We start from the raw sequence: 15,081 nt of genomic DNA on the forward strand, positions 1-15,081 counted from the left end.
TGATTGTCAACGGTTTTGTTCTCCACAAATCTAGAGTTGGCTTGTGTGGGTGTATATATTTATGTGTGTGGGTGGGTATGTGTGTGTACTTATGTGTATGTGTATGTATGTATGTGTATGGATATGTATATATGTATGCATATGTGTGAGTGTATGTGTATGTATGTATATGTATGTGTATGTATGTGAGTATGTATATGTGTATATATGTATATATATATATATATATATATATGTGTGTATGTATGTGTATATGTATGTATGTATATCTATCTTTATGTATGCATGTATGTGTACATGTGTGTGTATGCATGTGTATGTATGTGTATATGTATGTATGTATGTATATATATAATGTATGTGCGAGTGTATATACATATATATGTAGGTGGGTATGTATGTGCATATACATGTATGCATTGATCTCTTTCTTTTGTTTTTTTTTTGTTTTTTTATGTTCTCTTTTCTGTTCTCTTTCTGCCCCTTTCCTGTCCTTTCCGGTCGGGTCCAGCAGCATAAACTCTGTAATACAAGCTATTATCCAAAACAAATTGAAAAATAAAATAAGAATCAAGAAATACAAGGGGATCATTACATCTACAAAAGTCCCCCTTGGCAAAATAAATTTGCTCAGCAGAACACAGCATCCAGAACATCAGTTTGCTTGCTTAAATGCTGGACAAGACAAAAAAAAAAAAAAAAAGTGGTGCACTTACCTCTAAAGTAGCATTGTATTCATGGTACAGGTCAGCATCTTCTGCAGACTCTGCTAATCGCTGACATGTGAAAAACAGAACACAGAACAAGTTGAGGAAAGATCAGAAGATATATTTAACATGTGAAGAAGTCTAAATATGTGCTTTGCTAATATGTCTTAGTTTTCACAATTTTCCCTTATTAGTTATTGTTTTATGTCCATGTTCAGTACTCCAGTTTACTTCCTAAAAGAAACCCAATAATGTCTTTATCTGATCTGCTGATGAAGCAAAAGTAGCATCCAAGTTGTTGTGATTAATGGTTGCAGTAAAATAAAACCAGCTATTTTCGTCCTCACCTTTACAGATTTCATTTTACTTCCTAACATTCTTTCAATGTCATCAGAGTAGTCCTTCACCAGGTCATCTCCGTTCAGCTCCACAATCTTGACAATGGACTCCACGTCCTTCAGTTTCTGAGAGGAAACAAACTACAATGTGAATATTTTGCACCAAGAAATCTTTCTGAAAACTCAGCAGATCCCAGGAAAAAAGTAATATTTGATTCTCAGAGATCCAGATAAACTGAACCACAACTGAATGAGTTGTGGTATATACTCTGTATATACTCTGTATATGTGGTATATACTCTGTATATCTACAGAGTATATACAAACAGGAATATTTGTATATGCACTTTTGCACCTTCATGAGATGTTTTTCAGCTCTGCTGTTGTTACATGTCCATGCACCACATTGTGAGATGAACATCCTCAGTTACCCAAAAGTGCAAACTTACTGTGTTGATGTTGGAAGAAGAATTTCCTTATGAGTTTGCATCACATTGTGAAGATGTGTTGCTTACAGAAAGGAAGTTTCAGGTATTTGGGGCCCTTATTTATCAACTCAGCATGTGCAGGGATGTTTATAAGTCCATCTATTTCCAATCCCTGCTCCTTCCAGTGCAGGGTCTCCAGTCATCACAGAGACAACCACTCACCATCACTCTTGGAACCACAGTAGCAGCCCCAGTCACACTTACTTACATGTTGTTGGACAGTGAGAGGAACCAGAAAAGAACAGACTCATTTACAGGCTGAAGGTTAATACTCCACACAGCCATGTTCACTTATTGCCACATTTGTCCTTGTCTGCTTCGACTCCTTTTGTTCAGATATAATAGTAAAATGTGTTTTTATTGACTGAGAAGTTTAAGAATGTTCTGCCACCTGAATGTAAAGTAGAGACCAGTCTGGTTACTTACACTGACAAAAGCTTGATTAAGTCAGTCACTAATTCCAATTAGTCCAAGCAGCCTGCGAACTGAAGCAAATACCTGCAGAGCCAAACATGTAGAGAACTTCTTCTATACAACGGATTTGTTAACTTTCTGTATTTAATATTATTTGGTCATTAGAAGTTTAAACAGGCATAAACTTCATACTTAGTCTTGCTGTAGAGGATGTGTCTCATTCCACAGCTGACAACCACTAAGACAAATAGAAATTAAGTAATTGTCAAATATTCTGCAGCTACTCGGCTTCCAGTGTTAAGGACTAATGGAAACGTAAGCCTAGTATTCATGTATTTAAACTGTAAATTGCTGCTTTCAGGATCCATATGCTTCCTCTGCAGTTTGGTGTTATGAATACACAAACAGTAAATTCCTTAAAGTAGTGAGAGTAGATTGAATTAAAAGAAATGTTTTATTTGTTCGTTGTTTTCTTTGGCCTGTTTATAGAAAGAGGAAACACCGGGTATCCCAAGTAGTACCCTAAATCACCACTAAATAAAACAACAAAACAAACCGTTAATCCAGATTTACATTTAAATCCTATTATATTCTATTCAAATCGCCTTCAAGCAGAGTACATCTGAACCGGGGAAGATGCCAACAAAATACATCCCATAGGAAGAGGAAAGAAGCCTCTTTCTGCAGCGAATGAAAGTAAGGTCTTGTATAGCATATAAGCAGGAATCATTTATTTCAGCTGACCATGATGCTGGAAAGACGACTAACATTAAAACAGCTACAATTATATTGATAAGGTGGGTTTAACGGCATCACAGAGACGTCGTCGTAACTCCAGGAGGTGGCTGTGTGTTTGAAAGCAGACCAACTGCCGGCTGACAAATCTAAATCTGACAGATAAATGGATGAATGTCTAAAATCAGAACAGGCCACAAATCCTGACGCCGGTAAAGAGGGCTTGGTCCTCAATCTGCGCATTACCATGATCCCTAGGAGTGTGTGTGTGTGTGTGTGTGTGTCCTGGTGTACAAACACACAGATGGACACTATCCCTCACACACACACACACACACACACACACACACACACACACTCACCAGCAGATCCAAATGCACATTCAGCTGAAACAGAAACATTCACAGTTGTTTTTATTTATTGATGTTTAGCTACTTATTTTCATCAATTTTCCATCCAGATTTAAAGTTTTATCTTCGGTCCCCACAAAACCAATATTCATTCACATTTGAAAATAATTTCCAGCATAAGTGCAGATTTCTCTATTGTTTATAACAGTGATTCTTCCCCCCACCCCCCAGACTAACTTGCATTCTGCTGATATCTAGCTGCCAAACGTGAAATAAATGCATGATGGACTTTCAGATGTGGTGTTTTGCTTCATTTTCATGACTGTTTTCTTAATGTCCAAAAGTTCCAGTCTAAAGGGCCTGTCATGGTTAAGACTTTTTGTGCCTTAGTTTCAGGTTTCCTGTTTTATTATTTAGTTTTTCCTGTTTGGTTCTCTTGTTTGTTGCTTAGCTTTATTGATTTCCTGTTCATTGAGTTCACCTGGACTATATTTAGTTCATTCAGTACACCCGTTTCTTGTTTGGTTCCCCAGTGTATTTAACCCCTCAGTTTCAATTCTTGGTTGCTGGATTATTTTGTTGTTTGTGTAAGTCCCCTGAGTTCCTCCGTTTAATTAAATCAGTCCTAAACCTGCATCCCAGTGTTTGCATCTCTGCATTTGGGTCCACACCTTCACCTTCCCCACCGCCCGTCGTGACAAGGCCAAGGTTTTTTAGAATCTTCCAGAAAAAAATCCAACTTTACATAGAAGCAAACATGCAACGATTTGGTCCATTATTACCACCAAGTGGTGGGGAGCGTGGACCAGAATGTTACAAGTGACAACCGAGTGGGATAAGCCCCGGCTGCAGCCTGGAGAATGGGACGGGGCTGGATATTGGGCAGTGTTGGACGTCCAATGGGTGTGGTTGGATGTCACATTGGCATGGTTGAATGTCAAATGGTCGTGGGGTTAGGGTTAGGTTTAGAGTTAGGGTTAATCCAATCAAAATGATGAGGGGGCGGGGTTGGACGTCCAACCCTGCCCAATATCCAGCCCTGCCTCATTCGCCAGGCTGCAGCCAAGACCCTCTCACCGAGTGGTTAACTGTGTGATACTTTGTATGAGTCATTCGATGGCCATCCTTTAAATTTCAGGTGAAACTTATTTATATTAGGAGGATAAAGGGTTTTTATTGGGATTCAGTCCAGTAAGACACCCACATGTTGAAAACCACATGTTAAATGGCATGAGTAATAATTTTGTTGCATTGATTTGTTAACAATAATTAACATGTTATTCCAGCCCTGCAATGGACTGGCGAGTTGTCCAGGGTGGACCCTGCCTTTCGACCAAAGACTGCTGGGATAGGCTCCAGCTTCCCTGCGACCCAGAATTGGATTAAGCGGTTAGGAAAATGAATGAATGAATAAATGCTATTTCCACATATTCATGTCTTTGCCTTAACTAGTGATTTAGAGAGCCCCAATAATAATCTCAAATTGATTTAATAGCTGTATATTTTTATTTTGCAATGATCTGGGAACCAAAGTGCAGAAATGCTACATAAGCAGCATTTCTGCACTTTTAACCTTAAACTGAAAGCTATTTTGGCTATTTTTCATATTTTTATTTTTTTTTTATGTGTAAAATGCATGTTTGTTGCATGGTGGCATAGTGGTTAGCACAGTAGCTCACTGGTTCAAGCCTGGAGGAAGGTTCTAGCAGTGCATACAGTGTTCAAAGTGTCTTCTTGGCTTTATTTCAACCATGCAGAACCATTTTTTTTTTTTTTCTTCTTTTCAGACAGACAGAAGTTTCTGCTCACTTGGTAATCTTTGGCTGCTCCTGATTGGACATTACGATCAGTTTTAGTTCTCTGATTTGTCAAAAGTTAGACAGGAAATGCCTTCATAATATTTTTCCGGTCAAAATAGAGGTCATTTTGCAACATAGTAGTAATAGTGATCTTCTTTTAGGATGAAAATATGATAAACAATTATAACAAACATTATATTATGATCAGTGAGATATTTTGATGCCAACTGGTATACATTATTCTTATTTTTGCAGGTTAAATCACTCCATTGGGCATCACCTTAGCAACGCATTATTTAATGATTCAGATCAGCTGACAAGTGAATGAAAGAAACGCGCTGCAGCTTGACAAAGGTTGTTTAGCATAAAAACTACATCAAGGTCAACACAAAATAGTTCTTATACTTTAGCAAGTTTTGTAAAGAATAAAAAAGTGAACAAAGTGGTGGTCAAACAGTAAAAGATGCTGCAAGATGTTGCATACGTTTTACTACAGTTCAGATGTGAGTTCAACTCTGGACACTTTAACAAGCTGAGTTACGTGATGTCATAGATACTTCTGCAGTATCCAAGATAAGCTTAAACTGTGAATTGTCAACTGAGTGTGTTGGAATGATCAATTTAGACTCTATTTACCTTCTGCAGCAGCAGGGAGCCGGAGTATTTGGTTGTAATGTCTCGAAGCTGAACGGAGAATGCTGATGCCCACTGCTGCACCCTGAAAAAGATAAAGAAAAAAAACAGCCTGCGTCATGAAGGACTGAAATTGTAGTGTGTTTTATAGGAACACAACATGCCTTCCACTGTGAAAATACACCAAATGCAGCAGGAAAAAGTGGGGAAAAAAAGAAAAATATGGCTCATATGTTCATACATTTGACCTATTATGGGAAATTGCATTCTTTGAATAAACGCCTGATCCTTTGCTAACCCACTTAGCTTTTGCACTCTGTCAATAACAAAGAAAATTAGCAGATTATTCTCATAAGTAAACTGAAACTGAGGCTTTAACTTATGAAGTTGAGGCATCCTGCATGCATCTGATGCTGACAGAGTGAGAATAAACTGAATATTTTGAACCAAAGCAGTAGCTCCATGCAAATAATAAAGAGTCCAAACATTTTGCTCCATATTGACATGATAGCATCACACAGCATTGATGAGAATCTTCTGTTCCACCGCCTCCCAAAGGTGATCTATTGGATCAAAAGCTGGTGATTGTGGAGGCCATCAGAGTTCAGTGAAATCATTTTCACATTCAAGAAAGCAGTTGGAGATTCCTCTGGAAGTGGCCGTCTAAAGATGGTACATTATGGTCATAGTCAGCCTGAAGGGGAAGAGAGATACTGTTTTATTCAAGAAAAGATGGATCCACACTTTCATGTTGTTTCCAGCTAATTCTGATCCTACCATCTAAATGTGGAGCTGAAATGGAGACTCATCCAGTGCTTTAAGTGGGCTGGTATGCACCGGCATACTGGGACTTTTACCAGCTTTCCTCAGCAATCAGTATACCCTCCTATGACTTCATCACGTATGACAGCTCATATTTGTTGATTTTAATAAAAAGTCGCCTCAAAAGAAATGTATTGTTAAGACGTCACGTTGTTCACTCACGTCTGTGTTTACATTGAAGTGGACGTGCTTTGAATGAAAGTAAAGGCAGAGAAAAAAACTATTGCGGTTGTAATATTAGCCTGGCTCCAAAAGAGACACGAACTGGAGCAGTTGAGTGATGACAGTAGTACTACTAACAGTCATTTACTACACCAGACAATGAAGGTCAGATGCTGCACACAAAGTGTACGGCTGGTCAGTATTTTGAGTTTGTCAAGATTATTTCTAGATTAAAGATGAGATAATATTACTAAGTGGCATGGACCAGGCCTGATGCTGTGAAAAACATATTTCACAGAGGAAAAGTGTAATAGTAATACATTGTTAAATTAGACTGGTAATATGCTCAATAAGTCTAAATGTAGAACTTTTTTTGTTTTTTACCCTTTCATACATAGTGGCCCTGTAGTGGGCACCTATTTATAAGCTTTTTCTTGCATAGTCATGAATGAGGATTTTATTTTTGTAAATAAACCACTTCCGTGGATGTTAGCCATCCAATATGTTTCCACTCATTGGAGAATAAATAAATATATGACATAATTGTATGTAATGTAATTACGCAAATTTGCCTTTGGGATAAATAGGAAAAGAAAATGATACAGTCATACTTTTAGAAGATTTACATAATATTATTATGATTGTATATTACTCTATAATTATTTTGTAGAGTACATGAAAATAAATCCTACAAAATTCAAAATATCACTAATTAACAAAAAAGTACCATTGCATATTTGTAGAGGTAAAAATGCTGTATTTAAAAAATGTTGCTTTTTTTTTTTTTTTTTTTTTTAAATTAATTCATGCATTACAGGGTTAATGAACTTTTAGTTTCTATATTTACTTTTCAGTGTTATTTTTAATGTCCATGCAATGAGGCTCGAAGTTCCTTAAAGTGTCCCCATGGTACTTTGAATTTGGCAAATGTGGATTTGATTTTGAACTTGCTGTGTTTGTTTTTTGTCATTTCTGTGCAATAAAAATATTATTCTACAGATCAATTTATAAGATCTACATTTAAGTATCACCAATGTTTTTGTCTCATATTTGCATGACAAACTGACAGCAAGTCATTAAGGGAGTACTACCACTTATTTTGTTCCACTTAAAGCAGTGGACTCATGTTGTCATGTTTTTGTGAGTCTTTTCTGAATTGTAGCCTCAGTTTTCTGTTTCTTATCTGACAGGAGTGGCACCCAGTGTGATCTTCTGTTGCTTTTGCATATTTGGTTCCAGGATGGTCATGTTGTGTGTTCAGATGCTATTCTGCTTAACTTGGTTAGGATCAGTACTTATTTGACTTCCTGTCTCGTCTGATTTTTGACATCAACAACACTTTTTGGTCCAGATAACTGCTCCTCACTGGATATTTTCTCTTCTTCAGACCATTCAAAGTACACCCTGGAGATGCCTGTGTGTGAAAATCCCAGTTTCATCATCCGTTTCTGAAACGATCAGACCAACAACCATGCTGCATTCAAAGTTTTCTTCCTCATTCTGATGCTCAGTTTGAACTTCGGCAAGTTGTCTTTACCATGTTTACATGACTACATGCACTGAGTTGCTGCCATGTGATTGGCGGATTATATACAGTATTTGTGTTAAAAGGAGGTAGAATGAAGTGGACAGTGAAACTATTTTTCATTTTGGAAGTGATGTAGCCGAGTTGCTCAAATGAGGAGACTTCTGGTGACAGAGGTCCATCAAATATAAATTTAAAATAAAATTCAAAAAAACCTAAAGTTTCTCATTTTAGAAGAATTTTACATTCAAAGCTTTTTGGCAACATACAGTTGATCTGTGTTTTAGTTTCACTGTTATATAATCATGGTGTTTGTCAGAGAGTGGGACGGTTGGTCTGACCTACAGTCCAAACATCCATGAAGTGTTACATGATGACTGTAAACTGATTGTAGGTGTGAGTGTAAGTTGACATGGTCATTTGTCTCTGAGACAACATCTCTCTCTCTCTCTCATTAATCTGAACAGGATGAAACTTTCAAAGAAAATAAACATTGCACATCAGTCTATACTGTAGTCACACATGTAAATTCATACAAACAGATTGTTCTTGTTGGTTGTGTATTTTCTGATGAGCTCAGACGAGATCCTGGATTGTCCTGATTTGTGCCACCAGTCTGAGCCAACACTGCTGCCAGTTGGGTTGGCCTCACTGGGCTCAACCTGTTCTGCAGATTCATCTGACCAATGAAGAGTTTACTCTTTCATCGACTCTTGTGCTTAAATGAATGAAATGTTTATCAAACACATAAAGGAGAACAAAAAGAGTCCAGCTGTAGCTGTCATCCGACTAACGGGACTGGAGCAGCAAGATTAAAAATGGAGCGTGAAATTTTGATGCAAACTGCAAAGTGACAGGAAGACAGAGCCGTCATTATAGTTGCATTTTATCTCAGATAACAATTAATAAAGCTCTTGCGGCGTGTAGTTGTTCGTTGCCATGGTGATGCTGCTGAGCAGCAGAAAAAGACCCTTAAATATAACAGTGATAAAAGAGATTTAGATAATCTGTTCTTCATCTGGGTCACAGCAGGGAGCTGCAGGTGTCCCACAGTCACACAGAGATGCACAACATCACAAACACCACAAAATACGACAATATCACAAAAACAAAATTTACAACACAACAGCTGCACGTGCAGGAGAATAACACAACACTAACACAACACTATAAAACTTCAATTAACTACAATCAGCAAATAAACTGTGTGTTACCATCAAAGAAACTGGGCACCAACCATTATCTCGCTGTTGGTTAATGTGTTTATTAGTGCTGCACTAATGATGATTATTTAAATGATTGCATCACACAAAGGGTGTCAGGGTGAAAATGTGCCTCTGAGGCTGTAATTAAGCGCAAATTAATGAAGATGCGATCAGTCGTGTACCTCTCTTGCTCCACTAGTTTTTTGTCCAGGTGAGAATGTGGTCACAAGTTTGCATCATCCAGCTAAAAGTCAGAAAGTTATCTGCATTAAAATAGTGGTTACCGACATTATGTAGCTGGCAGATGGTGGTGGAGGGACCATGGAGGGTGTTTAATTAGCATATCTTTCCATGTGTTTATTTCTGGAGCTATTTCTAAATTATTTCCATTTTCTACATCTATGTATTCCAATGCAGGGTTGTACAACAGGGGTTGTAAAGCCTGTCCCAGGAGATACCAGGCATGAGGTCACCAATCCAGGGCCACCGCAACTAACCACAATAACCTTTTAGGTTTTTTCTTTGACAAATATTGATAGTAATCTGTAAACAGACATTCTTTTGTACCACACCATTGTTGTGTGACTTGTTTGTTAATAATGATAATGATAATAATTACACAACAGCTGCTACTACTATTATTAATAAATAGTAAGGTATGGGAGTTGGTTAGTATGTACATTTACAGTAGCTGGTAAATCAACACGCATTGTTGGACGGAGGAGCGTATTGGCCTCTCAGCATTAATCCCAAAAGTGTGAAACACACATTATTACATCATCTGCCTGATAAAAACCCATATGTTGTCAGCATACTGCATTTATTCAGTAAGCCCAACCCAACACATGCACACACACACACACACACACAGTTTAAGGTCTTCAAAATCCTGTTATTGTCTAAGCCTATTTCACCTTTTGACTCAGATCCTTCTTTGTATGATGGCACCTCCATAATCACATTCTGCTGCTTGCTGAAATGCTCATGATCTTCAGCGATTAGTCTGATCAGCTGTGTTCCCTGTCCACACCTCATCTCAGAGTATTTTCAGCTGTTACTGTCTGTTCAGTTCAACTCTTTTCATCCCTGAAATGTCACCAGTCAGATTAAAAACCACTGTTTAAATGACTGAAGCAAATCTACCTTTAATGTTTTTCCATCTGTCACAGATTTGAACTAAAAATCCCCAAAATAAATCCCCTTGTGAAGATCACCCCCCAGAGTCAAGGCAGATGATGCTCTGTGCTGAGGGTGATCTGTCCGACAGTGTCTGTCCGTAATCTGCACACAGATGGAGATCTGATATCGTCTGATATCAGAAGTCAGACAGTCTTCAGTTCATGCAGTAGGCTGCGTTGACATCATTATGACCAAACCACTGGACAAAATACACCCCCAATTTCCTGGTTTTCATGCTGTATGTTGAACATGTATCAGGAGAAAAGTAAGTTCACATGTAAATTTATAAGTCTGCAGCAATCTGAGCTAAAAAAAAAAAAAAAAGGAAGCAGATCTGATAAGATGGTTCGTCAGAAGAAAAAAAAATCCTGTATGCCTTAAACTAAATTAAATGACTGGAAAAACATTTTACCACTTTTACTGGCACTTTTTCTTTGCTTCTTTTTCTTAGTATTTATCTTTATATGTAAAAAAAAAAAAAAACATTTACAGAAGTTAAATCCTTTTCATCCCAGTCAACAACCAGACATCATTTTCAGCACAGCCTAAATACTCAGATTCTGAAACTAAAAAGATGTAAAATAAAGGAATTATTAGATTTATCAGCTTAAAGGTCAACCAAAACAAACAAACAAAAAAAAACCAAAAAAAAAACAAACCAATTTATTACTAGCAGCACTTTATAGAAATAAAACACAGATCAACAGTGAGCAAGTCTTTTGTCATCTGCACATGATTCTCTTAAGACCTGGTTTTCAGGAGAAAAAATATTGGCATTAAAAAAACACAATGACCACCCAACCAGGTCCAGACCTTTACTTTAAGTACAAGCGAATTTCTGCAACCTTCACTGCTGCAGAAAGCCATGAGAAGCAGCTTTCCAAATAGCCAGACCTAAACAACAGGCCATTCTCCGGTGGTGAAACTGTTGAAGAACACATACAAGTAGCTGTCAAGGAGGAGGTAAGATGACAAAGTGAAACAGCAGGTGATATTTTTAATGAAGTCAATCCCTGTGTTGGATACAACTGTAACAGAGACTTTTTGTAAGATTGTTGCTTGTTTTGTTTTAAAGATAACAGACTGAACTTGGAGTGTATCAACCTACTCATTACCAATGGAGCTTCCTGGATAGCAGAAAAAAAAAAAAACATCTGCACAGTGTCTTCTCATGCACCCATACATAAAGTTGTTTCACTGCCTCATCCATCGAAAAGTAAATGGTAAATCAAATACATTTTTATGGTTGAATTTTACTGTTATGAATTTCTTTTTTTACATATTCTTTATTTTTACTTCACATCTGGTGCAGTTGCTGCTGGACTACTACAGTTTTAATTATTTCTTTTTGCTTTTAGTTTCTTTAGTTTCTTTAGTGAAGATGAGTGTGTTTGCTTTGTATGTTTCTTCTTTTGTTATTTCTTTGTCAAGATCATTCTGGTTCTTTATGGAATACCTACTTTAAATGATTTTGGATATTTGTTGGAAAAAAAACTTTTTCAATATGAAAGAATAGAGGAGTAGTTTTATCTGTTGACCCCGACTTTCTTAAAGCTGTTCCATGAAATCCATGAACTATTAGACTCCAAACACACTTCATATGGAGAGCTGAGCATCTATAAGCACTTCCATCTAAATATAAACATTCAGCTCTCCATATGGTAAAAGATGTGATTATAACTCAAAGTGTATGCAAGGGATTAAAAGATATGTGTCCTACCAACAATAAGCACAAACATCTGGCTATAGTCATGGACCAATTATGAGCTGAACAATGGTCAGTGTGCCACTGGTTGGATAAGCGGGGCTGGATATCATGACAGGGTATGTAGCAGGCCCATCTGTTCACCACATGATCCTGTGTCACTGGGACATTTTGTCTGGCTGTTTTTCAACCCAATCACAGAAAAAAAAAGCAGTTTGATAGCAAAAAAAAGAGAGTTTTTAGGGAATTCTTTACTGCTTAACAAAGATACTCCACGGAGACATGGTCCATCTGTAACTTGGTCATGTTTACACAAAATCTGCAATATCTCAGGTTTCTTTTACCTACACAGAACTTTTCCTAATCTGAAACCAAGTTACGTCTTGTTTTTGTCAAACATCAGAAACATCAACTGGAAAAGTGATCAGGAAAGGCACAACTGCAACTCCGAAAAGTTGGGTTGATGTGTAAAAGGTAAATGGAAATGGAATTTCATTGGCCCATATTTTATAGAACAACATGTCAAATGTTAAAACTGAGACATTTCACTTTTTAATGGACGGTCTTGATTCATTTTAAATTTGAAATCAGCAACTGGGAGATGTTTAGGATTGTTGAACATCTGTAAACGTCTGGGAAGTGAGAAGACCAGTTTTCTTTTGGTGAAAGGTCTGGTTTGCAGACAGGCAAGTTCAGCTGCTGGTCAGTTCTCCCGTGAAGCTTTACTGGTGTGATGGATGTCCATGTACCTGTCAGCACTGATGGAGCTGTGACAGGTGTGAAAGTTGTCCACACCATACACACTCAAAAATAGATGTACCAGCTTGTACCTAAAAAGGTACAAATGCTTGTCGCTGGGGGTGTACTCTTTTGAGAGACATTTCTGTACTCTTCAGTTCTGGTCTATTTTTTTACCTTATCAAGTTCAACCTCACCTTATCAAGTTATTTTTTTTTATGTTTTTCACAGCATTAGGCTTGGTCCATGCCACTTAGCAATATTATCTTATCTTTAATCTAGAAATAATCTTCAAAAACTCAAAACACTGACATTGTGGGCTACACCAAGTGTTGTGCGTCTAAACCAGTCTTAACAATACATTTCTTTTGAGGCGACATTTTAAAAATTTTTTAAAATAAAATCATCAAATATAAGTTGTAATATGTGGTGAAGTCGTAGGGGGGTATACTGATTGCTGAAGAAAAGCTGGTAAAAGTCCCAGTATGCACTATACGCTGTAAAAAATAGTCCCGGTGGGCAAAAGGATAGAATTTAAAAGTGCCGGTACTGTGTACCGCTGCATACCGGCCCACCTAAAGCACTGCTGCTAACAATAGTTTTTGTCACGACAAACATTTTTCAATGCTGCAGGTACCCTTATGGTAAAAATGGTACAAATTTGTACTTTATGTCACTTTGAACCCTTTTTCATACTCTGAAGGTGTGCTTCTGGTCTCTTAAAGTCCAGTATTGTACTTTTGAGAGAACATTTCTTTAAAATTAACCTATAGGTACAGAAATGTCCTTATCTTGTACCTCTATTTTTGAGAGTGTAGGCACCAATGCAAGCCCACACCATCAGAGATACAGAGATTATCAAATCAATTCAAATCAAATCAAACTTTATTTGTATAGCACTTTTTGTGCTTAAAAACAATACAAAGTGCTTTACATTATAAAACAATTTACATCAAAGTAGATAAAACACAAACACACATACACATCCCCTTTCACCCACCCACAACCACCCTCACCCATGCCCTATTTATAACAGTTAAAAGAAGATGAATGGCCAGGTGCATTTGTACCAGATGTGCACCAGATAAAGAAACAATATTCTCAGGGAGCCTCTACACAAAGGGCTACCCCCAACCAAGACCACCCAGGCCATCACCATGGGGGCCACCCGGGTCCGGGCAGATAGGACCCACGCCACAACTGTAAAGCTGCAGCGCCGGATCCCGACCCAACAGACAGGGACAGCCCCCACAGCAACACCCATGCAGTCAGAGCAGGGGCAGCCCTTGGTGAAGAGGACCCCAATGAGGAGAGAGCTGGAGTGATAACTAAACAAAAGTAAAGTCCATTTAAAAAATGATAAAATAATAAAATCTATACTAATATGAAAATAAATATATAAAATAAATAAATCAAATGAACTAAAAAGATGTAAATCAATATATAAAATATATAAATAAATAGAATTAACTAAAAAGAAGAATAAATATGGGTTAACATAAGAATGTTAAAACTTAGTTAAAAGCTAAACTAAAAAGGTAGGTCTTGAGTGTTTTTTTTAAAAAACATCAACAGTCTCTGCAGCCCTGAGGCCCTCAGGCAGGCTGATCCATAGGCGAGGCCCGTAATACTGAAATGTGGCCTCGCCATATGTTGTGGTACGAACTTTAGGAAGAACTAAAAGGCCGGTACCTGAGGACCTCAGGGTCCGCGAGGGTCCATACTTTAAAAAGTATGAGCCCTCTTCAGTGATGACAAGCTGGGTGTACCACTCCTCTTCAGTCTGCAGGACAGTTCTTCACTTGGCCTCAGGCTGTTTTAAAGGAGCTTTGTTCCAGAGTAGATGGCGTATTTTTCTGGATCCTGTTCACTTGTTTTTTTTTAAATTGATTTCAGTGTGAACAGACAGTGATTTCTGGAAGACTTCCTGATGCCACGCAGTGATTTCTGGAAGTGAATCATGTCTGGTTTTAATGCAGTCCTTCCTGCGGGCCTCAAGATCACCAACATTTATTTCCCACGTTCAGCCTTGTCCCATGTGCACAGAGACTCCCCCTGATTCAAAATATTACATAATGGAGCAGACCCAGTTTGTGTCAGATTAGTGAACCTTTATCCAACTTTATGTCTGATAAACTTTGGCTCTCTGAAAGACTTTTTAATATCCATATTACTGGTCATATTACTGACCTTTTTCCAATTAACCCAATGACTTGTCAAAGATCATGCAGTTAGTTTCATTTGTACATTTACAGCCTTTTGCTGTTCCAGCTTCTTTACA

At 37.7% G+C, this 15,081-nt stretch overlaps 1 protein-coding gene across 1 annotated transcript in view; it reads right to left on the bottom strand.

The window, feature by feature from the left end:
* The window catches only part of LOC306768225 (voltage-dependent calcium channel subunit alpha-2/delta-4-like), a gene marked incomplete at both ends in the record, with an annotated part of 83,448 nt that overhangs the window by 63,992 nt on the left and 4,375 nt on the right, over nucleotides 1–15,081 (bottom strand). The window contains 3 exons of the mRNA XM_079256491.1: nucleotides 717–776; nucleotides 1,055–1,171; nucleotides 5,468–5,549. Of these exons, the coding sequence (XP_079112617.1) occupies nucleotides 717–776; nucleotides 1,055–1,171; nucleotides 5,468–5,549 (259 nt within the window). The remainder of the gene's footprint in view (nucleotides 1–716; nucleotides 777–1,054; nucleotides 1,172–5,467; nucleotides 5,550–15,081) is intronic.

The sequence above is a fragment of the Telmatherina bonti genome, assembly GCF_933228915.1.
Source record: "Telmatherina bonti genome assembly, chromosome: 2".
Classification (NCBI taxonomy): domain Eukaryota; kingdom Metazoa; phylum Chordata; class Actinopteri; order Atheriniformes; family Telmatherinidae; genus Telmatherina; species Telmatherina bonti.